At 40.4% G+C, this 24,737-nt stretch overlaps 1 protein-coding gene and 1 long non-coding RNA gene across 4 annotated transcripts in view; one reads left to right on the top strand and one right to left on the bottom strand.

The window, feature by feature from the left end:
* Positions 1–24,737, bottom strand: part of LOC148890252 (sodium channel protein type 8 subunit alpha-like) — a 42,919-nt gene that overhangs the window by 13,832 nt on the left and 4,350 nt on the right. Inside the window, exons 2-16 of one of the 3 annotated variants that reach the window (XM_089011119.1) lie at positions 23,406–23,743; positions 14,680–14,797; positions 14,461–14,551; positions 14,245–14,373; positions 12,095–12,186; positions 6,802–7,023; positions 6,601–6,664; positions 6,124–6,265; positions 5,581–5,787; positions 5,206–5,487; positions 4,050–4,406; positions 2,220–2,352; positions 1,790–2,028; positions 518–691; positions 53–409 (exon numbers count right to left, since the gene is read on the bottom strand). In XM_089011119.1, the coding sequence (XP_088867245.1) occupies positions 53–409; positions 518–691; positions 1,790–2,028; positions 2,220–2,352; positions 4,050–4,406; positions 5,206–5,487; positions 5,581–5,787; positions 6,124–6,265; positions 6,601–6,664; positions 6,802–7,023; positions 12,095–12,186; positions 14,245–14,373; positions 14,461–14,551; positions 14,680–14,797; positions 23,406–23,687 (2,889 nt within the window). In that variant the 5' untranslated portion in view covers positions 23,688–23,743. Of the gene's footprint in view, positions 1–52; positions 410–517; positions 692–1,789; positions 2,029–2,219; positions 2,353–4,049; positions 4,407–5,205; positions 5,488–5,580; positions 5,788–6,123; positions 6,266–6,600; positions 6,665–6,801; positions 7,024–11,692; positions 11,785–12,094; positions 12,187–14,244; positions 14,374–14,460; positions 14,552–14,679; positions 14,798–23,405; positions 23,744–24,737 lie in introns of all 3 variants that reach the window. The other 2 variants (XM_089011117.1, XM_089011118.1) reach the window with 2 other exon arrangements.
* LOC148890253 (uncharacterized) lies at positions 1,419–2,835 on the top strand. The gene is made up of 3 exons (XR_016116735.1): positions 1,419–1,546; positions 1,793–2,189; positions 2,282–2,835. It is a non-coding gene; the product is annotated as an uncharacterized LOC148890253 (long non-coding RNA).

The raw sequence follows: 24,737 nt of genomic DNA, 5'->3' as shown, positions 1-24,737 counted from the left end.
CAGTCTTTCAAATGCTTCAATGTTACTTGGGGATCTCTTTTTTTTAACTTACCACCAAGTTCCCGATGACCATGACCATCATAAAGACTGTGAGGCACATTGTCTGTCCCGCCACCTCCATACAATCCCACATGGTCTCAATCCACTCCCCACACAACACTCTGAATACAATCAGGAAGGAGTGGAAGAAGTCATGCATGTGCCAGCGAGGCAGCTTACAGTCATCCGCGATCTTGCACACACAGTCTTTGTAGTTTTTGCCAAACAGCTGCATGCCCACCACAGCGAAGATGAAGACAATGATGGCCAGCACCAGGGTCAGATTACCCAGGGCCCCCACTGAATTACCAATAATCTTGATCAACATGTTGAGTGTGGGCCATGATTTGGCAAGTTTGAATACCCTCAACTGCGAGAGACATGAGAAGACAAAATTACTCCAGTGTTTGGAAAATGCCCGTATCCCTCATTGATCACATAAAAGGGGTGAAGGGGACAGAAGAAGGCTTCCTCTTACCAATCGGAAGGACCTGAGCACGGACAGACCTTCCACATCCTGGAGTCCCAGCTCCACTAAACTCAGAGTCACGATAAAACCATCAAAACAATTCCATCCTTCCTGAAAGTAGTAGTAGGGATCCATAGCGACCAGTTTGGCAAACATCTCCCCAGCAAAGATCCCTGTGAAAACCTTCAGACCCCCAGAGAAAATATTCTCGGTTTTCATGAAAAATAACAATGCACACGATGATATCACTCTACTACAAGGTATGACAGAAAGGTTTCAGAATTGGTTTCTGATAGAGAAAAGACAAAATAGAAGTTATCATATTTAAAGTTTCATGCTGTTGTATGCTTAGTTGGTCGAACACAAGGCCTGCAATGGAAGCATGGAAAATCTGGGGTCAATCTGAGGTGAACAGCCACAGCCTGTTAAACTGTCGTCCTCAGGTACTAGATCTGGCTTTGGGAGTATTTCGTACACTCTTGCTTTAGAAGATATCAGTTCATAAAATATCTACGTTCTGTTGGTTTATGGATGTTGGTGCCATGGGAGGTCCATGGGTGTGGTATTCAAATCAAGGGCGACTGTGTTTTACTAATGTATCACTTAAATTTGCATATACTCTCTTTTTTGTCACACAACACAAATTTGAAAGAATTACTCTGAACCTGTATCCCATTTTATATCAAAGTGATTTGTTACAGCTGCTCCTGTTGTGAAAGTACTTTATAAAATAAAAATGCACCTGGATTGTATTGTATAAATACAGAATAATGTGGTGAAGAGAAACACCCACTGAGTCATACTGCAACATCCTCCAGTAAGATGACCTAATTTCCTGTACTGACACTGAGTCAGGGCTCTTGCCAAATGAAGACAGTTGCTATCTGACAGACGGACAGACAGACAGACAGACAGAAGTGGAAATTTGCTACAGATTCAGCCAGTCAGACACAATGTATTTTTCCTCTCATTATTTCAAGGCTGTAGTCTGAGTGCTTGGTATTAGTGGATAACAAAGACATTCCAGCAGAAGTTGAGGTAAGCAAGACACAACGGAAATTGGAGCCTGACATGAGTGGGGAGTGGGGGGCAATGGGTTGGAGAGCATGTGGCTTGACTACATTAAAACTGAGCTAAATCTTTAATGAGCCCCCATCAAAGCCCTATATACAGTACATATGGTGGAGTCTTAAGTGCACATATCAAATTGACGCATGCGCAGAACTTGCAATAGTTCCTCAAACCTGCTGAACAAGAATACGAAAACGCATTTCTTCTCACCAGATTGCCAACGAAAAGGACGCCCTCAAAGTGCTCCGTCATTGGATAGTGCTCCATGGCCATGAAAAGGGTGTTGAGGACGATGCAGATGGTAATGGCCAAGTCCACAAATGGGTCCATGACAATCAAATAGACTATATGCTTGATCTTCAACCAGTTGGGATGACACTCCCAGATTAGGAAGGTGTTGGCGAATTTGTACCAACACGGGGGGCACTTCCGCTGAGATTCTTCCAATTCTGCAAAATTATAAAAATGGAAGAAAAGTGCAAAAATGACAGGTTGCATGAACCGGAAGCCCGAGGAGGAATTTTCTTCTCGACAAACCCGACATTGGATGTTTTACTTGTAATTCTGGATTTCGGAGGTTACACCAAACCATGAATGGAGCACACCATAGGCAAGCCATTATATAAAATCATTGATATACCCTCTAACAGAGTGTTGGTGACGACGCTGATCTGACTGTTGGCGCGGTCTTTTCCTTTGTAGGAGGAGTTGAGCTGGTCCACAGATACCATGAGAGAGCCGGAGTGCTTCTTTTTAATTTCCACGTCGGTGGTCTGTACTCAGAAAAAAAGACAAAAGCATCTACTTATGAATAAAAAACCACTTGGACAAATAAGGATGTCCTTATTAAAGCCTTCTCTATCACAGAGCCACCAAAGCTATGTTTCAACACGAATTGATTACCGGTATAAGCATCTAATTTAAACGTGTAACGTCTTCATTATTTGTTGGCAAGATTACATAAAGTGTGAAAGGGTAGCATTTCCTTTTAGTTAGAGATTTTTACAATTACCTTGCCCTGCACAGCCTAGTTAAAGATCTAAATTTGTAAGTGATCTGAACAAGCTAGCTCCTCATGTTTTATAAGGTAAAGCAACGACGGACAGCACAATTCCACAAAATGCCACAAACAAACAAAAAGGATAAATGTAAGTATTTTTAGATTTCAAAGAATTGGGTCGGGACTATGATACATAGTTAGACTTTGATATGTAGTTTTAATATAATTTCTTGTGTTACTGACTCGTGCAAATCAATGATGGTGTGACCGAACGAACTAGGCTAGCTTGTTCAGGTGCTACAAACAATAACATTTTAGTACTAAAAACCCCAATATATCTTAATTTAAAGCCGAAATCCATCATTTACTTCGCATAACATAATGACAATCGACATGCAACGGCATGCAAGTCATGTCAAGAGAGGAATTCAAGACATTATATTCCCTGTTATATACCATGCTACATCTGGAGAGAGTTAAAATAATAACACAGACGTAGGTTGGTTGACAATACAACTGAGCTCTTATCATGCTAGCTAGAATGAACAGGTGATGTTGTCGTAGAGGGGGGGGGAAGAATCGCAATTAATCTTGCACCGTTCAGCAGCAGTGGATAACTGAGGAAAATGTAATGAGACTGCCGAAGAAACAAGAGGAGAGCAGGAAGGGAAAGAAGGGAAGGAGACAGAGCTCAAAAGAGATGGATTGAACGAGCATGACCTCAAACCAGGAAAGACGCTACAACTAAGGATGAAGTCAGCTGAGGAACGATGCTCCCTGCATTTACGATGACTGCGGCGTAAGCTCAGCATTTGACGAGATTTCCTCTCAACAATTGAGGAACAAAAATAACCATTAATTCAGTGCTGAGGTTGACGTTTTTTTCTTCTTTCGATACGTCTTTAACAATGAATGAATGAGAGTCTTTCTTGGTAACAGGCTAGACACACACCCTATTTTTGCTATGCAATGACGTCAAAAACAAACACCAATTGCTCATGATAGAATTCCCAAGGACCTTCATGGCCTTTCCTCGTTGAAGTTATTTTGGAAACTCTGGGCTGTATAGCACTTTCTGATGCAGACAGACACCAATGTACATTTTACCCAACTTGACAACCTTGTTACAGGTTTTACAGCTCAGCCATCTTTAGCTTGCTGGGCTGACTCTGCCGCTTATTTGACAAGCTATTTCAGCAGTGTGAACCACCACACTAGCCAAAAGCTACCATACAGTAGCTCTTCATAATTCTGGCTCTTCAATAAAAAAGGTTCTATGACAGGTAGAGAGATTTGAATATATTGTATATAGAATCACAGGTTGGAAGTGGTAAAAAAGGAAACTATAGAATTCAGGAGAGAGAGCACAGCAATCGCCATGGGGAAAGAAGGTTGTGAAGGAGAAGCCGCGGAGGCCGAGGTCGCCACCATCATGCCTAAACCGTATTGGTGTCCCTTGGACGTCCTTACACTGTCATCAGTGGCTGCCTTATCTATTTTCACCTCAGGCAGGAGCCGTCTGCCGGGCCCCGGGCCGATGAGAGACACCACGCCATTGCAGTCCACCGTGCTGCTTCTCTTTCCTCCCGAATGAGGCGCCAGCGGGTGGATGCGTGAAGAGCCTTGACTGTAGCCACTGTAGCTGTTTCGCCGGAAAGGGATGAACAGGGAACCCCGGCGGTCCTCACTCTCTTCCACCGTACTGTGCTCGTCGTCGGCAAACTCGTTTTCCGAGCCCATGTCCTTGGAGCGGCCTTTGAAGCTGAAGATGCTGCTGCGGCTGTTGTGGCGTGACATGAAGGGTGAGCCCGGGATGCTCAGCAGTGACTGGAGAGGAACAGACAGACGGGCGGAAGTCCTTCAATGTGCATTTTTGAAAAAAGGAAAGGTTGAGGAGGGCGGTTGCAGTTCCTCACGAACACAAAATTATAATCAAAGAAGTAAACGCTATGTATAAACCCGTGCCGTGTATTAAATCATGCTAGGGTGAAAGAGATTAGACAGAATAAAAAGTTATCATATTTAAAAGTTTCATGCTGTTATATGATTAGTCAACATGTGTGACTCGAATACACAATTGAAGCACAGACAACCTGGGGTCAATTTGAGGTCAACAGACACAGCTTGTTAAACTGTCATCTTCCTGGCCTTGGACAGAATTTAGGACTTGGGAAACTCCTTATCACAGGAGTAATTTAGGACTTGAAACTCCTTCACGGGAAGAGCTCATTAGCCAGGTTACAAATGTATCAGTTCATGGAAAAGATAATGTTTTATTGCTTACATCTGTTCGTGCTTAGAACTCAAGAGGTGTGGTATTCTAATCAAGAAAACTATGTTTTACTAATGTATCACTTTAATTTGCATATACTCAGACGTCTGTCATGAATGGCTGCGTCTCCTGCCGGCAGTAAAGACAATCTCTCTGGGTCTGAGCCTTCGTCCACAGTGTCCGATCGAACATCTCTGACATAGGTTCATTCACTAGCATCGAACCATGCATTGATTCGTCTGTGTAGGCTCTTAGTCATACAGGAGTGGTCCATCGAGGAAAAGGTTTCTCTTGTCTTGACATTCATTCGATCGTGCAATGTTCGCTAAATATTTATTTGGCTTTGTACTTTACCTGGTTCATGATCGACGTCTTCCTGCCGAGCCGGCTTCCCGGGAAACGAAGGGTACTTCTCTTGCTGCCGTCATCAGACTCAGACTTGACAACCTTCTCGCTGTCCCCTTTCTCTTTCTCCTGCTCTTTCTGGCGCCATTTCTTCTTGCGATTTCGACGCTCCTTGGCACTCTTGGAACTCAACTTGGAGACTTCAGAAGAACTACGGGACAAATGACCGCCTCCCTCATCCTCCAAAGCGACTTCTGATACAGTGCCTGCTGAGGTTACCATGGCCGCCGCCTGAATGGGATAAAAAAAAAGAAGAAGGAAATCCAAGATGCACGTCAACTATGGATCTCATCAGAGGCGCACAAGACATCATTCCGTTCCAACCTGTGTTTCTTCCTGCTGCTTTTTGAGCTGCTCCAGCATGGCTTTGAATTCGGCTTCCTTTTGCTCAGCTTCTTCAATGGTGGCTTGGTTCTGCTCCTCGTAGGCCATGGCCACCACAGCCAAAATGAGATTGACAAGATAGAAGGAGCCCACAAAGATGACCAGCACAAAGAAGATCATGTAGGTCTTGCCTGCCGCTCGCAGAGTCTAACACAAAACACAGACAAAGATTTAAATGTTTCAAAACAGATGTCTGTGTGTTTGAGCATCCTCTCAGTCACACGTACACAATTTTCTTTTTAAAAGCATTGTCAAAAAAAGGAAATCTGGAGCAACAGAGCAGTATTAAAAAATCCATTTCAGATTAGTTTTTTTCTAGTACAAAAGGAGCAAAACACATTGCAACTTTGATCTGTGGAGACCTTGATAAAACCATGGCAGCCCTGTTTCGTCGCAAATCATTCACAGGGCACATTTTTTGACAGACAACGCTTCATGCTTATATTTCCATCACTGTGTGGGAACAGAAGCCTGATTTATTACCAGCATGTAGAGATTTTCCCAGAAGTCTTGGGTCATCAGACGAAATAGGGTGAGGAAGGCCCATCCAAAGCTGTCAAAGCTGGTGTAACCATAGTTGGGATTCCTTCCAGCTTTCATACATGTAAAGCCTTCAGGACATCGGCTGAAAGGGAAGCGCGGGAAAACAAATGCATGAAGGATCTTAACATTGCAAGAACCGTGTGCACAGAGACATCAAATAGAAGTCCTTTGAATGTTTGAGTATTTCAATGTATTGCTAAAACAATTGGGAACAACTGACAGAGTACTTCCCCCGCAGTCTAAAACACAAACACAATAGACAATAGTTACATTAACAGCTCTTGGGTAAAAGAAATTCTTTCCAAAGGCAGAAATTGCAAATTTCCCCAATGTGGGACTATTAAAGGCTTTCTTATCTTATAATTTCACTTATAATCTAAATCGATGTTTCAAATATAAATGAAAATACCAACTTACCCCGAGTCCGAACTATTACCACATAATAGTGCATCACCCTGACCTGGGTAAAAGTAGAAGTTAGCTGTGGGAAGATAAAAACATAAAATTCCGTCATGAATTACAAGTCAAATGGGATAATAATATTCAAGAGAAAAAAAAAGAAAGCATCGGCTATTTTGTTGTACTATTTCATGAAGTATCAGCAGCATGGCGACTCACTATCATTCATAATGTATTCATCCCAGTCAAAGCCTTTGGAGCCGTTGTTCAGGTACATGTTGGTCGTATTGACAGGCCAAAAGACACATTTTTGCCGCAAGTTCCCCATGAAGAGCTGCAGGCCAATCAGAGCAAAAACACTGAGGCAGAAAACAGTCAGGATCATCACGTCGGAGAGTTTCTTCACAGATTGGATCAGGGCGCCCACAATGGTCTTTAGGCCTGGTAAGACACAAACAAAAACACGCATACACACGTCTGCACAAGTACACTGACATTAAAAAAAACCCAAAAGAAAAAAAAAACACAGAAATGAAATAAAAGCCTCATACAAATTACATAAAGTAAAATGCTCTTTTGAACAGTTGTGGCTTTTTTATCAATGTAGTCATGGAAACGTGTCATGTATGCTGTCATTAAGCGCAACCACAATAGTCACGCATTTTTGTTCTGAGAATCGAATGGAAATTATGCATATTCACTGACTGATTACAATTACAGATGGGTGCCTAAAACTGTAGTTTTTTTTTCTTCTTTTGGGGGTGTGGACTGATTTAAATCACCACTTCATGTGAAATTAAATAGGGCCATATTTCGGTTATGAAAATGTATTATCACTGGCCATTAAGCTAATTGTCAATTTTTCATGGTTGACCTGAACGCAACAGTGCTGTAATGACGTCACCCAGTTTATGCAAGCTTTTGCTCATATTAAAAATACCTGAACATTTTAACGTCTAGGAGTGAGTCAAAGTCAAATAAATACAGTTTATGAAGTGTAGAGGGGTGTTCTTCCCAATGCGCTGCCTCAATGTGAGACACTAAGAGTTCCATCTAGTCCAAATGGAGTCACGCTAGAAGGTGCATAGCTGTATCTTAATTACAATATATTTACATTGAGTTTTAGAACAATACTTACCCATGAGCACATTTAGAATTCCATGTTCGTCAAATTGCAAAAGCTTGTGACCAAAATGTGGCGATCATTTCGTATCGTGTGGAGTAGATTGAAAATCATGAATTTAAGATCCGATTATACTCTTGTTCAAGTCGTCCCCTAATTTCCTTTTCTTTTATTATGTTTCATTCAAACTCATCGCGCATTCCTTGTGTTCCTGAAAAACAACTGCACAATTATCAAAGACAACACTATTTCAATTATTTTTCTTACCTCTGTGTTTAATTTGATATTTTTGTTGTCGATTGCAAAGAACTTTGCTCCGCACTTTGTAGTCTGTAATATTATTTATTTATGTATTTATTTATGTAATTGTGTACTTATTTTTATGTATTTATTTATGTATTTTTCTATTTATTTATTTATCTACTTATGTATTTATGCATTTATGCATTTGTTTATTTGTTGTTTCCTGTGTCCTTTTATGTTTTGGCTACTTTTTTGGTTGACATATTTTAATTTTTTTGTCTCTCATGTTCTTGTCAGCCCTGTTCTTTGTAACAACCAATCAGACTCCACCGCCCCCAGCCAGGTTCCCTGCCTTGCGTTTGCTACATTTGGGTCCACTCTTATTTCCACAACACCGACACGAAAGCTCCACATCCTTGATGGAAGTCAAATGTAAAGAACACTAGATTTTGATCACTTAACAAGAATGTTAAGAAGGTACCAAGTTATGCGTTGTTGTTGTTTTTTTTTTTGTCAAAAAAAAGCCGCTCGACTGGAATGAAGCAGGGCTGCAACAACAGAGAGGATATCGGAAGCACAGAATCTTGTTTAGGATCCAACATGGAAATCTTTGATTTGTAACCATAAATAATAAAAACAGAACAATAAAAGTGTAGCCTGTGGGTGTGTTGGCAGCTTGCGGGCTTAATATTTCAAAGCATGTGTGACCGCATGCAGTCTTGCCTCTCAAAATATCCAATTTCTTTCAAGAAATTGTCTTTAGCACATATTATTTTATAAATATGACAAGTGTTGTGATAAGTGTTGTTTTTTTCCATTCTCATTTTTTTAATTTTGATGTTTTTTGTCTTCATTTTTTGAGTCGATTTGTTAGTTTGTATTCATTTTTTTATGTTTAACTTTTACTTTTGGTTTTTTTTTGCCTTATAATACATTGAATATTTTCTGAGTGGAGATAAATTGAATGCTAAAACAATCACTAAGTATTGTGTAAAAGAGAAAACTAAAAAAGTCAATTCTCAATTGACAGTTTGATCTTGACTCTTTTTGGATGGAAGTAAAGCAATATCAAAATAAAACAATGTCACTTTTATTAGAATTAGCTTTACTTCACTTGATTTAATAAATAAATATATATATATATATATATATATATATATATATATATATATATATATATATATATATATATATATACAGTAAAGTCTCGTTATATCGATATTCAAGGGAGTCCGAAAAATACCGATATAACCGGGACTATCGATATATCCGAGCCTGTTTGCATGTAATTTTCTCCGTGCGTGCATAGAAATAGTATCGATATAACCGGGACTATCGATATATCCGATATCGATATAACGAGACTTTACTGTGTATGTGTATATATATATATATATATATATATATATATATATATATATATATATATATATATATATATATATATATATATATATATATATGTTATTTTATTTTACTTATTTTTATATCTTTATATTACTTTCAGTCTGTTATTTTGTTGGTTTTCATTCAATATAATAAACTTGGTGCACTCTCGCAAACAAAACAGAACATGTGTTTCGACAGTCATCGACAGTATTCAGTTGCTTTCAGGTTAAAAACATCTAAACCGAATGACTACAGCTCTTGGGGATGTTTCCTCAAGGCAAACTTGTAATCGTCTTAACTCAATGGTCAACATTGAGAATTTGAATAAGCCACAATCCTTTTGTTAAACATCAGCCGTCGCTGAATGTCATTTGAATTACTGACCGGGTTGATGGCGGTCAATGGGGCAAATAAATCAGTGTATCATATTAGGAAACATCCCTATCGAGTTGCAAGTCAACAAAAATAAACTCTATTCACATTCACAGCCAGGGTGGGGGAGCAGGGGGTGGCACAGCAGGAGGTGAAGACGAGAAAGAGAAGAAAGGCGAGGAGGAGCAATGACAAGGTGTCATGCAGGTCATTTAAACGCCAAGGCTGAAGATGCTCACTGTGTGTCATCCGTCTGTAAAAGTGGAATTAGGAATGTGCCTTCCACAAATTCTTCACAGTCATGCAGAGGCTGTAGGCTGATTTTGCTGAGTCCACCATTGATATACAGTGGATGTAAAAAAAAAGACGACATCCACTTATTCAAATGCCAGGTTGAATGATATTTCAAAACATTTTCCACCATTGATGTGACATTTAACCTTTCCAATCCAGTAATAAAATGAAATTAAACATCTGAGATCATAAGCTTTATTTAACACATTCACTGCCAGTCACGAATTTATTCGGGAATTGAAAATATGACGTAGAGGGCCATTTCCATTCCATTCGTGTTTTTCCATTCCACAAGGGGCAGCATTTCCTTTGTTTTCTATGTTAGCTTTGTTCCAGCTTTCAGCTGTTGTTAAAGCACTATAAAAACCAACATGTAAGTATTGCATTGTATTTTGGACAGCCACCCTCGTTTCAAGCTTATATAACTCCAGACCCGTATAATTTAGGAATTAACTCTTTTTCTGATGAAAGAAGATAATCTAAGGCGGTTTCTTACGCTGTATTGAATGTTTACATAGTCTCTGTGGATCCTGGAATTCGAGTGACAATAACAAAAAACCTGGTACTGGAGTGGACACATTTTTACACATAGCTGCCAGTGAATAAGTTAACCCTCACATAAAGTTGGGGTGTTCTAGTAGGCTTTTTTCTACCTCCATATAAAGTCAGGATGTTCTAGAAGGCTTTTTTTTCTGACATTTTGATAGCGTCTTATAACACAAGCTATTGTCCACAAAGATGTTCGACAGCATGGCACGGATCTTAATGTTTAAACGTAGCAGTCAAGAGAAGGGTACAAAGTCATTTTCAAAGTATTAAATATGCCAATAAAGACAGGAGTCATCAATTCTGACCCCTGGTGTACATGCAATGCATTTATGTGATTGACTACATCCCTCAGTTATAAGAAGACGTGCACATTTGTGTAAAATTTTGAGAGAGGATTTCAATTTTTTTTTTAATTATAATTGAGTCGTGCAATTCAGTGATTACATGATACCTGTAGGTGGGTGGGGGGGTTTGAAGTGATTTATCCTGGCATTAGAACAAGGGGTATGTAAACTTCATATATGCACTGTATATGTGTGTGTGTGTGTGTGTGTTTGCCTCATGCTGAATTCATCTCATCTGTCATGACATTTTAAAAAAAAAGAGTCTGGAAAAAAAAACGGTTTGTTGTCTTGGAAATAGCTCAGTTATTGCTGTTGAAGCCAAACCTGTAAAAAGCACTTGTCTCCAAGCATCATGCAGCATTGATCTGCAGTCACAATTAGGCTTGGCAGTCTCAAGGAATGTCATGGTCTTTGGGAAGAAGGTTAAAAAAAGAAAAAGAAAAAATAGAAGAAGAAAAGAAAATACGGGAAGAATACTGTACATTTCAACTGAACAGCGCCGTCACAATAGGTCAAAGGAAACTGTTATTCCCAGGGCACAACATTTCTAGTCATCAGAAATGGTCCCCAGGCCACCCAAGATGAGATTAACATTGGAAATCCCACATTGGTGTTAAAATGATCCGACTGCCAGTAGACTGCTAAGCCTATCAAAAATGTATTACGACCATTTTTGATTTATAAAAAAAAAAACCTATCCAAAAGTCATTACATTCACCTCTCATAAATAAAAGAATGCGAACATGAAGATGGCTAATAGCTAAGCTCAGCCTTAGTGTTTAAATGGGAATCTCACCTGGAATGACAGAAATAGTTTTCAATGCTCGGAGAACCCTGAACGTTCGGAGGGCCGACACATTCCCAAGGTCCACAAACTCTGTTATATATCTGTAATGAGGTAGGACGACACAAAGAGCAGAACTCCATGACACACAACACACAACACACCAAAACGACACGCACGCATGGACGTGCAGGAGCACGACAGCATCACCACCACCATCGAGGACCGGGAAGGGGACACCACAGCGTGAAAGAAAGAAGGAAAGTGAAAGGGAGAGAGACGCCCGGTCCAACTCGGATTGAGGAGGAAGGCGAGACGAGCAAGAGAAAAGGAGAGGCACCCAAACAAAAACCACAGCGAACATCAACCCGGCGACTCGCCCTCCCGCCCACACAAACACCTGGTCTGTCTTACCTGGGATAACCGATATTGTTTTCAAAGCCCTCAGAACCCTGAATGTACGCAGAGCTGACACATTGCCTAGGTTTACAAACTCTGTTATATACCTGCAAGGTGGATCAGACACAGGCACTCAGCACTCGTCCCAAAGACTGGAACCACAGAGAATATTCACATCATAAGCGCCGAGCATTATTTGGCCGCCAGGGCCAAAGTCCCGAAAAGAATATTTTTACAAGCGGAAAAATTGGGACGAACAAAAGCGCACTGTCCCCCATTAAATCATAACAGAGTGAGGGAAATTGGCTGAAAAGTTACCGTATTTTCCGGTGTATAAGGTGCACCCTTAATAAATTGTGTATTTTCAAACATTTCCCATATACAAGGCGCATTGGACTATAAGGCGCACCTTCAATGAATGAAAAAAGTTGTCCAAATATAATATATACCGTATTTTCCGATGTACAGTGATACCTCTGTTTACGAACCCCTTGGCTTACGAACTTTTCGGTTTATGAACGTTACATTTATGAAGATTTTACCTTGGCATACGAACTTTACCTTGGCATAGGAATTTTTTTCGTACACGGAGCTGCCTCAATGAGTGATGTGTCGTTCGCGAACGAGCCCGTTATGCTAACAACAAAATGGCAGCCAACTGTTTTTGTCCTCTATTCCCTGCCCCCAGTCTTCGGTTAAAGCCACATGATTGGTCAAGAACGCAGCAGTGAGGGGGGTGGTTTACAAATTAAAGCGTCAGGCAGACGACAGTGAGAGAGTTTCAACTTTGATAGTTCAAAGGCAGAGTGTAGACTGGAAGGTTAAAATATCCCATCAATCAGGCGCCACAAACAACCCGCACAAGCCCTATATACACTTGATGTAAAAAGCTATCAACCCAGTTAAACAAAACACAATTGATGAGGAACTAGATAAAATTATCACAGAGAAAGCACCTACATGGGATCATTCCTCAAGGTGGTGAAAGAAGCTTACGTTCTTTATGAAGTGTTTAATGCTGAGGAAACCGGCCACTCCATTCCATCAAGCCATCAACGACCATCACAAAGGTAAATAAAACGACTTTATTATAAAGTACAGTTTATTTCTTTAATGATAATACCATAGCACATTAATTATATATAAAATAAGGTATATTTTGTGTAGTTTTAAGGCTTAGAAAATTAGAAAATTATGTTTTATGGGGACCTGGGAACGGGATATTGTCATTTTAATGGTTTCTTATGGGAAATTAATTTTTGGTATACACACTTTTCGCCCTACACACTCTGTCTGGGAACCAATTAAGTTAGTAGGCCAAGGTATCACCGTGTAAGGCACAGCCAAGAGGTCAAACTAGGTCAAAAAAATAATTGCAAAATGTCACCGTTATTTATCACGTCGGACAATTTGACATTTCGGTACAGAGGCAAGGAAGGATCGTGGAAGTGGATGCGGATGATTTGCTTTGGCGAGCCACATAAAATGATGTGGCGGGCCACATCTGGGACCCGGGCACTGAGTTTGACGCCTGCGATTTATGGTTTATTTAACTCATTCACTGCCATTCACAAATTTATTTGGGAATTGAAAATATGATGTAAAGCGCCATTCTCGAATTTGTCCGGGTTTTGTTTTTTCATGCTTGGGTGCCGTTAAAGCTCTGGCCATGGCCTCTGTCAATGTTTTTTTTTCCACAAGGGAGCAGCATTTCCTTTTTTTCCATGTTAGCGCTTTCTTACAGCTTCAGCTGTTGTTAAAGCACTATATAAACCAATATGTATGGATGTATTGCATTGTATTTTGGACAAACACCCTCATTTCAAGCTCATATAACTCCACACCCATATAATTTTGGAATTAACTCTTTTTCTGATGAAAGAAGAGAGTGTATGGTTTTTTTATGTTGAATTGAATGTTTATGTAGTCCTCCAATTCAATCTTCTGTGGGTCCTGGAATTTGAATGACAATGACAAAAAAGCCTGGCACTGGAGTGGACACATTTTTGCACATGTCTGGCAGTGACCGAGTTAAAAGTAAATAGCACATTTACAAAAAAAAGTCATTACATCTCAAAGTAAAATATAGTGTTATTCCCTGAGTGGAACTAAATCGTATCTACATTTGTTTCTCCAAAACCTTCTTCACAAGTCGTAACACTTACGCCATTGAAATGACCATGAAATCCAGCCAGTTCCATGGATCTCGAAGAAAAGTGAATCCATCTATGGCAAAACCTCTGGCCACAATTTTTGTGAGTGACTCAAATGTATAGATACCAGTGAAGGTGTACCTGGAGGGAGAGGAAAAAAGAGAGAAAAAAAGGTTACGGTAAAGAGTGTATTTTGTAAAATGTAAAAATAAGAAATGTGGTACTTACTCCACTTGTTTGGACCACTCTGGTGGGTCGCTAAATGTCATGAATATACAGTTGGTCAAAATGGTGCACATGATGATCATGCTGAATAATGTGACAAGGCATTAAGGCTCAATAAACACAGGTTTGTGCTTTGTGTCTATCAACTTATAACAAAGAGCAAATGAAGCATTTAAAGCCACGAACAAAAAAAAACAAAAATCATGACCTTGAAAGGATATGAATGTATCAAAATCTTAATTGCTATTCGCCTGAATATATTAAAAGGGCTGATGATGTACAGGGAGGGCGTGGCACTGAAGCGGAAGATTGTTTTCCCCTTGTTTAGCACTATGAATGTCTGTAGAAAGAAGGGAGAGAGAAAAATAATGAGTGTGGTTATTTGGGCAAATGTATTACAACATTTAAAGGACAACTGACGTATCCGGACAAGTTGTGTCCATAATTTGTAAAATGGCTTCAAATGACTTCTACTGAGTGTATTTTAATAAGAGTCCACCGCATATAACTATATTGTACGTTTTAAGACTCGCGCTGAATATTCATTAAGTCTTGTTTTTGAGTTGGTGACGAGTCCGTACGTGACGTCACGAAAGGAACGCCCCTGACCGAAAAAAAGACGCATTGTAGCGGTTCTTCCATCACGTCAATGTATTTTGCTGTACTTGTTTGGTCTGGGGACCTCGTGTTGCACCCAAAAGCCGCCAGAAGAGGGCGTCCAAGCTCCATATAAGAAATTTATCAGCCTGTGGAAACGGAGGTGGCCACAGGAGGTCGCCATTTTGTGCCTCTTTTTCGTTGAGACATCTTCCCTCAATGTTGCCTCATAATGGCACGGAATAAATTCTTTAATCAATTGCAAACATGTATGTGTTCCTCTTCAGAACTATTTGAATCATATTCATAACTGGATGTGTAACAAGAAAGCATATTCTCAGAATCTGAAGCCATTGTTTTGATTCTGCCGCAATGCAAGACGTATTGGCGTGACGTCACGAACTGGGGGCGGGACTTTCTGAAAATGCCCGATTCGCAGCTCAATTTTTTGCAGATTTTGGACACTTGGACACATCATACTGCGTGTTTTGGGTATTTTAGATGCTATAAAACGTTTTTCTGATGTCAGTTAAGAAACAAAAAAGTGACGTCGGTTGTCCTTTAAGTCCAACATTTTTTCCCCCAAAAGGAACGATTGGCTGACTGCGTCATGAGATGATGTCTGAGTCATGGGCCTCTTGCTGCATCATTACCCCCTGCCTGAACCCAAAATGTTTTTTTTTCCCAACACACAAGCCATGTTTATAGTGTGTGTGTGTATATGTATTTCTCATGATGGATATTTTTTTTACCCGAATGCCTCCAACGTGACCGCTTTACACATTGTATTCTCCCTAGTTTTTACCATGGCTGCTGTGAGAAAACAGCATATGATGCAATGCCCCCCTCCCCGCTTTAGAAAAGGACGTGGCACAAACACAGCACAGAGGTGCCACTTGCATCAGTCCTGCAGTGCTTCCACCGTGACAGAGGCAAGAAACGAAGGCATTTGTGAAGCTCTGTTGCGTGCTTGCCAAATGAGGCTCTTCGGCCCAGGTTTAAAGCTTTTACTGGAAGAGAGTTGCAAATGCTGTCATTGATCAGTGGCAGATTTGCTGACTCCATGCTCTCAGCAAACCACTCCCCAACCATAAACGGCAGCGGGCCAAGTGGAGCTGGGTACCGTGCTTGTTTTTGGGGTGCATTATGACAGGACTAAAAAGCACATTACCATTCTAGAACAATAATTGAGGAAAAAAAAAAACAATCGCAATGGTACCTGAGACAAAAGTTGAATTGACTACTATTGGAATACATAAGACTATTGTCTCAAATCATCTTTTGACAATGAAATGAATGAAAAGGCCCATAATCCGTTCTAGCCTCAATTCCCAGCACAACTCCCCCCAAAAAAATTATGTTGTTCATGTTTATTGTATCTTGGAAAAACGTACAGAATAAAATTTAAAGACAAAGAATTCAGCCACATCAACAAAACAGTGCCCCTTGGCTGCTGATTAGTAGTACAAGACAGATGATTCTCTTGGTCCCTGGAGCAGAGCGCGTCCTGACTAGTGGGTCATTTCAAGTCCTTTTTGAGCTCATCAGTACAGCACTGATATCAAGCCTTCTACAAAGACAAAGGAACAAAGGGTGAAACACTGAGCACTAATAGCTGCTACGACAAAGGAGAGTAGTTTTAAACAAAAGGTAAGTTTAAATGTGAGGAAAGAATAGATTTATTTTCATACGGTGACAAAAATCCTTCAGCCACTATCTGGATTTTTGACCCATGCCGCACTACCAGCAGTTCAATCATTTTAACTCATTCACTGCCATTCACTAATTTATTTAGGAATTGAAAATATGACATAGAGCACCATTCCCATTTTTTTTTCTTGTTTGGGTGTCAATAAAGCACTGGCATGGCCATGTTTTTCCCTTCCATAAGGGGGCAGCATTTCCCTTGTTTCAATGCGATTTATGGTTTATTTAACTCATTCACTGCCATTCACGAATTTATTTGGGAATTGAAAATATGATGTAAAGCGCCATTCTCTAATTTGTTCGGGTTTTGTTTTTTCATGCTTGGGTGCCGTTAAAGCTCTGGCCATGGCCTCTGTCAATGTTTTTTTTCCACAAGAGAGCAGCATTTCCTTTTTTTTCTCCATGTTAGCACTTTCTTACAGCTTCAGCTGTTGTTAAAGCACTATATAAACCAATATGTCTGTATCGCATTGTATTTTGGACACCCACCCTCATTTCAAGCTCATATAACTCCAGACCCATATAATTTAGGAATTAACACTTTTTTTCTGATGAAAGAAGAGTGTCTAATGTTTCCTACGCTGCATTGAATGTTTATGTTGTCCTCAAAGTCAATATCCTGTGGGTCCTGGAATTTGAGTGACAATGACAAAAACCCCAGCACTAGTGTGGACACATTTTTGCATCTCTGACAGTGAACGAGTTATGCGACTTTGTTCACACTCACGACAAAAGGCAGGCAAAGCTATCACATTCTCTGATGAGCTGTGTGAATGAACAATAATAACTTTTTTTCTCGAATCTGCAACCAAAATACCAAATATAGGGTTTTACTTATGTCAGCTTATAACATCCCACCACCTCTCTGGTCACCTTTTATATACTCTACTTCTCTCGAGGCACACGATACAAATAATAGTCCACACAATCAACACAAGATGAAAGCACATAATCGAAATTCATGCGTGCGCGCTGTGCCCCAAAGGTCAGAGGAAGAGTTTTGCTGACAAAGCAAATGCAGTGTGTGCATGGAAGGAGACATGAATAATGAGCACGTTTAAAATGAGCAGGAAGATACCTAACAGCGAGAGCCAATGGACTTATGACTAAGGCCATGTCTGAAATGGATGTATAAGAGTCTTTGGCGTCACCAAACTAGACTTTATCAGACTATGAGATTGTGGCCCACTAGTATTATCCCTGCGATGTTGATAGTCTTTTTTTGAGAATTTGTTTAGTCTCCCCAATGTATTGCTCTTTACAATCTTCATTTTTACAATGTATTGAATAAACTACATTACTTTGTTTTTCATTTGGCAGCCTATCTTTTGGATGCACTAATTTTTGTCTTAAAGTGTTTAAAGCGGTTTGAAATAAGTAGGAATTATGTGTTGCCAAAGGACCCTTTGTAGTTTTTCAGAAACCCCTGCAATGTATTTATTTATTTAGTATTTGACTCTGAATGATTCAGACTTGATCTTAGTTTTGCTCCCTGGTGCTTTCTACTATCTTTGTGACTGCTTTATTTCCTATATATGATAGTTGTCCACGTTTAAGCGCTTTGTTACAGCTTCAGGTGTTGTTAAAGCACTATATAAATCGATATCTATAAAGAGTTTGATCTATGTATTTATTTTGTTTGTTTTTTTAATTTAAGGTGAAGTGCATAGTTCTTGGTGTGTGTGAATTAAGGACTGTGCGTGAAGAACCTGGAAAAGAAGCTGGTGTCACAAAGGAGAAGTGTGGAGGACATGCGCTCACTTACAAGTTTGGATGTCAAATTAATTGCAGCCGAAATGGGAGGCAGCGATCCGAAATCCCGTTCATTCGTCTGCTGTCACCGCTGTTTTCAAGTGGCTGGGCCGACAGGTGCGGTTAGGTTTACGGTTCGGCGCTGAGGACAGTGACGACACTCGTAAAAAGTTACGGTGTGGAAAGCTCACACGTATATATGTCAATGTCTAATAAAGGTGCCTTTCGGTGATCCCAAAGCTCATTTCGACACATAAAAAAGATGTTAAAAAATCTGTACGAGGAGTTTCTGCAAAGGTCTTAATCTTCAGATCTCGGAAAACAAGATGGTGGAGTAAACAATTACCTGAAAACTGACGACTGAAAGTGACCGCCCCCCACTCCTAAAAGTAATTAAATAAATATATTTGTGAGACCATTGTTTTGGTATTCACGTTATTTCATTGAAATTATTTCGGCCAATCTGGACAGATAACCACAGACAAGAACAAATTCGCTCACTGAGGGAGAAAAATATTGTTTTCCTGAAGCGGAAATGCACCACACTGTTTAAGCAACGCCCACTACAAAAAAAAAAAAAAAAATGAAAAAAAAAAACAATGCAGGTACATACTGTATCTACACAATTGAGTACCTATACATACTGTTCACTCCTGCACACGTTTTGAGCAATTATCTTCATACTGTGCCATGTATTTAGAAACAAAATTATTGGAATTCCACACAAAAAACTACTTTATTCCAAATGCAACATTTTAAATAGAAGCATTAATTGGATTTTTAAATAATGAAGCTAAAGTACCTAAGGCAGTTTCATCACAATACTCAAAAAGACATCAAGGTTGCGTTGTCCTCCTGTCCTTCCACACTGTACGACTTTGACACTAATATTTAGAGCTAAGTGTCTGTAAGTGATGAATTCTGTACTTATCTCGTTTAAAGAATGTAGATTCAACAAAGACAGCCCTGAAGGTCAATCACGGTCAGCCTTATTTGGTGCGAAGCAGTCAAATTAAATTCTGCATGCGGCGTTCATTATAAAGGGACAATTGAACAATTTGTGGGGAAGAATGCAGCTTGCAAGAAGCTGAGAAGCTTTTAGGTGAAGTGGGACAGCAGGAGAGTGGTACCCCTCACCCCAAAAAAAAAGAAGGTGGGGCTGAGATAAGTGTGGAGCTGGACATGTGGAGCTGTGGAGAGGTACGAGTCAAATGAGGGATGGATGGAACATGGCCTGAGGCTTTTAGAATCAGTTAGCCACTTTGCCTATTAACATTCATCATCAATAGGTATCTTTTGAAATTATGAAAAATGTCCATGTATGTTTAGCTCATCGTAACTTGGGGCATCGGATGACCTTCACAAAAGAGTAACAGCGCGCAAATAACTTCCACGCAAGCCCGCTTTGCACAACTATGAATTGGAAAGCATCGACATGAGCTGGACTGGAGCCCATGCTGCCATGAGTAGCTGACAGCGGTTCCTAAATCAATATCGCAGGCAGCAAAAAAATTCAACATGGTGAGCCAAGAATGCTTTAAACGCAGAGATGGATGCTTCTGACGCTCAGACCGAATACACGCCATGCTTGCAAATGATCCAAACGTTCATCCTTCTAAAGCTTCACCTGAACAATTTGATGGAAAACCCCACCCTCCTTCGTTACACCAAGCACCTAGCACGCAGTTACAGTCACAAGCGCGCACGCACACACACACACACACACACACACACACACACACACACACACACACACACACACACACACACACACACACACACACACACACACACACACACCACCCCATCCCTGCCTCACTCAGTGCGGCAGGATGCTGTGTCATCAGAGACTGAGGACTCAGACAGAGCACAAAAGCCCCGGCCCTTACTCTAATTTACTCCACCCTGAAAAAAAAGAATAGAGGTGAAAGAGGTATGACAGTATAAGAGACGATTTTTGTGTCCCAATTTGCAAGGTGGTGGTGGTGGTGGTGGACCCCAAGTATGCAGGCAGGAGAGAGGAGCAGTGTGTACATGACAAAAAGCATTAAATCAAGTCAGCAGGAACAAAATCTCAAGCAACAAAGTCATCAGAACAGAAAGGTCCAAAGTAGTAAACAAAACCATGAGTAAAATACATTTTGCAAGGTGGTGGTGATGGTGGCTCCAAAAATGCAGGCAGGAGGGAGGATCAAGGTGTATTTGACAAATCGCATTAAATTAAGTCCGCGAGAACAAAATCTCAAACAACAAAGTCATCAGATCAAAAAGGTCCAAAGTAGCAAACAAAACTTAACTGCCACTGATTATAATGACCAACACCTGTGCAGCTGTAGGCGGGGCCCTACAGTGCCACCTGGTAGTCGAAATGAAACATTTTCATATATTGTAAGTAACATGCTCACAACATTCACAGGAAACAGCGCAATTAGCGAAACGGGAGCCTTGTTGGAACTCCGGATATCCAAATCTTGCGAGTAAAAACCACCATACCAACGCATCCATCCCACCCGAGCTAGCTTAGCCTGATCACATGAGGCGTTTGAAAAGACCAGGCAGTCTAAGAGGCATCACAGGGGGGGAAAAAAGAACTGCAACGCTGCATTTCTCGTCCTCGCCAATGCCACCCCCCCCCCCTTCCTCTCTTTGTGATGCACGAGTGCTGTGATCAGGTTTCTTGCATCTGACCGCGACACACACGCATTCACTGTACTCGCACACAGAAACAGAGTGATAGGACGACTGTCAGTCAAGTATAGAGGGGGTAGGGGGGTGGGGGGGGTTCATCCCAGGGGAAGCATGAAAACAAAGGGAGAGGGGGGCGGGTGCTACAGTTTTAGTTTAATTGCATTAATTTGAAAGCCTCTTGTAGAAACGACATGTTATATATGGCTGTATATTTTTGTTTCACCGCCGCGGTGACAGTTACACATCAAGTCATTTAGTCGTCGCTTTAAATTTTTCCTGGTTTAAAAAAAATTACATATGGAAGTATTTCAATGAGCAAACTAAATTAAAAGAGTTATTTTCACCAGATTTGGTCAGGTAACAACTTTGGAAGCCTGAGTAATCTGCTCCCTTCACATTATTCATCTGCAGCAGGAGTCGAGCGTGAAACCCAATAGTCTTCAAGCTAACAAAAGCCAGCTTCTTTCCAAGTTCCTGCCGCCTACATATGTGTGAAAAAGTCAGCGGCAAAAATAGAGAAATATGAAACAATATCTTTTGAAACCACACCCGCGCAACTGGTCCAATAAGTATTTGTATATGTTTTGAAGTCAGGACTTAGTTTTCTTAACAAGAGCTCGAACTGGAACTCTACCTAAGAGAGATTCATTCTAGGTGCTCTGTCATGAAGGGGAAATACATTTTTATATGTCTACCTACCCGCACAATGAATTTGGCTCTCATCTTGACTTGAATCACCCTTTGATGCATGGCTTGAGGAGCCCGCGATGAGAAGAAAGGAGCCTCAGCGTAGAACGCCGACGCGTATGTGGAACTGTCGCGGCTTGGAATTGAAGCGGATTTACGTGGGGCAGATGTGACACAGTCTTGTTACTTGTCACTTGAATTCCAAGACCCACAAAATATTGAGTTTGAGGACTACATAAAAATTCAATGCAGCATAAGAAACCATAGACTCTGTTCTTTTATCAGAAAAAAAATAGTTAATTCCTAAATTATATGTATCTGGAGTTATCTGAGCTTGAAACGACGTCTCCGGACAAGTTGTATCCATAGTTTGTAAAATAGCTTCAAATGACTTCTATACTGAGCGTATTTTACAAAGATTCCACTGAATATAGCTATATTTTACGTTTTAAGACTCGCGCTGAATATTCCGGAAGTCTTGTTTTTGAGTTGATGACGAGTCTTCACGTCACATCACTGAAGGAACGCCCCTGACCGAGAAAGGACATACCTTGCATCACCTCAACGCATTTTGCGGTACTTTGTTTGGTCTGAAAACTTCGTGTTGATGATCCGTGATGATGGCGAAATTAGAAAGAAAACACATAAATAACGCAATGTTGAATCGTTGCATGTTACACCGAGACAACTCTTTGATATTCGCTGACAAAAATTCCAAGCTGAAAAATAAACCCATTTCCCATGAAGCTCTGGCGCCATCTTCTGCATTTTCTGTGACACTACACATCAGTCTTGATTCTTCAAAATGACCCGGAAGACCTTCTTTAATCGATTGCAAACATTGATACTTTCCTCTTCAGAACTATTTGAATCATATTCATAACTGGATGTGTAACAAGAAAGCATATTCTCCGAATCTGAAGCCATTGTTTTGATTCACAAGCAATGCAAGACGTCTTGGCGTGATGTCACGAACTGGGGGCGGGACTTTCTGAAAATGCCCAATTCGCAGCTCAATTTTTTGCAGATTTTGGACAATAAATCATTTTTATTGGTGTTTTGCATTTGACTAAAAACATCATACTGCATGTTTTGGGTATTTTAGATGCTATAAAACGTTTTTTTTATGTCAGTTAGGAAACAAAAAAGTGATGTCGGTTGTCCTTTAACGCTTTGCTTTAACAACAGCTGAAGCTGGAACAAAGCGCTAACATGGAAAACAGGAAAATAGTGCCCGCTTGTCGAAAAGAAAAAAAAAAACACTGCCAGAGGCCAGCGCTTTATCTGCATCCAAGCATGAAAAACCAAAACAAATTCGTGAATGGCGCCCTACGTCATATTTTCAATTCCCGAATAAATATGCAAAAATGCATATTAGCATTTGACAATAAAGCTGACTTTGACTTTGAATTAGTTAATACACGCATACACACGCAATACAGCAGTTATTTTGTGCTACATTAGGGTGTAAAAAAATAAAATAAATACATGTTGGTGTGTGTGAGTGCTGAACTAACTTTCTGGTTGACATAGAAGGGGTCCAAATCCTCTAGCGGTGTGGCCACCATGCCAGCTGGAATATCACCGTAGATGAGCGGCAGGCTCTTGCCCGCCTCCAAGTCCCTGTTGGGCTTGGGCTCATTCTCGTCTGACGTGTCACGGTGACTGCTGTCCGACCTGGGCTTGGCTGGTTTCTTGTTCTTTTCTTCAGTGATCCGCTTCTCGATGTTAGCGAGCGACTCCGGGGTAAACTTCTTGAAGCTGTCAGGTCCTGGGGGTGCAAGAATGGGTGCGGCCATGTTTTCATCCTGCAGCTATTTCTTCTTTATTTGTTTTCCATAACAGACATCCAGCACTGAAAGACAGAAGCATTTTTTAAAAATAGAACAATTGACTAAAAATAAAATATAAGCAGGGTTGTGAACTAAAATCTCTACTTTGTCAATAAGCGTGAATCGGAACGGATGCATACGTGGAACTGTCGCGGCTTGGAATTGAAGCGGATTTACAGTACGTGGGACAGGAGATGTAGGAAAATCCATTTTCATCAATGGATGCTACAGCTTCATGTTTGCTTTCAACATTTAGTTTGTAGCAGACGTGCACATTTCACCATGACGTCCTTGATCCACTGGTGAAAAGGATCCTTTGATTCTCTCTTCTTTTATCGAGAACTGCGTCATGCAACAAAGAGGGTGCAGAAAAGTGCTTAAAATTGAAAACCGTATGTCTTATTTGTTATTGTTTTTGTTTTTTTTTTTACTTCAAGATGGCGCAGCGAGTGGCTGCCTTTACAGCAGCTCCTGTATTTTGTTTTTGCCGCTGTGAAATGTAATATAGTCTCATCTAATCTAATCATCACGTTGAAAACAGCTTGTTGTAACCCTGCGAGGTGCTTTAATTCCACAACACAAAACACAATATTCATACTGAATGACACTCAGTGCCACATCATTTTTCTGTGTATTATACAATAAATATACATAACCAGTTCTGGGCTCAGGACGACCACAACATGGCTCGCGGAAGCTTGCGTGAGACGTAACAAGAGCATATTTTATTGGAGAGAAGCACACTCCGAGGATGAATGTATCTTATATCATGAATAAACTAGCTAGCTGGTTAGCTAGCTAGAGGCCATGGGGTGTACTGTATTCCACTCTTTGGCTTGACTGTTGAATCAAGAAATGTGGTTAACACCTTTAGTTCATAAGCATGGAAGAGATGATCAGGAGTACGAGCCATTTATTAGGCTTTTTCCCCCCCAAACAAACGCAATGTTGCAGGACCTGAAATTCAATCTGCAACAAGGAAGTTCCACAAGCAGATTGATCCTACAGTTCAGTGAG

This window comes from Hippocampus bargibanti, linkage group LG12 (genome assembly GCF_051943395.1).
Source record: "Hippocampus bargibanti isolate YZ-2025 linkage group LG12, ASM5194339v1, whole genome shotgun sequence".
NCBI classification, from domain to species: Eukaryota; Metazoa; Chordata; class Actinopteri; order Syngnathiformes; family Syngnathidae; genus Hippocampus; species Hippocampus bargibanti.
The sequence above is the reverse complement of the archived record's forward strand: the minus strand, read 5'-3'. Positions and strand labels throughout refer to the sequence as shown.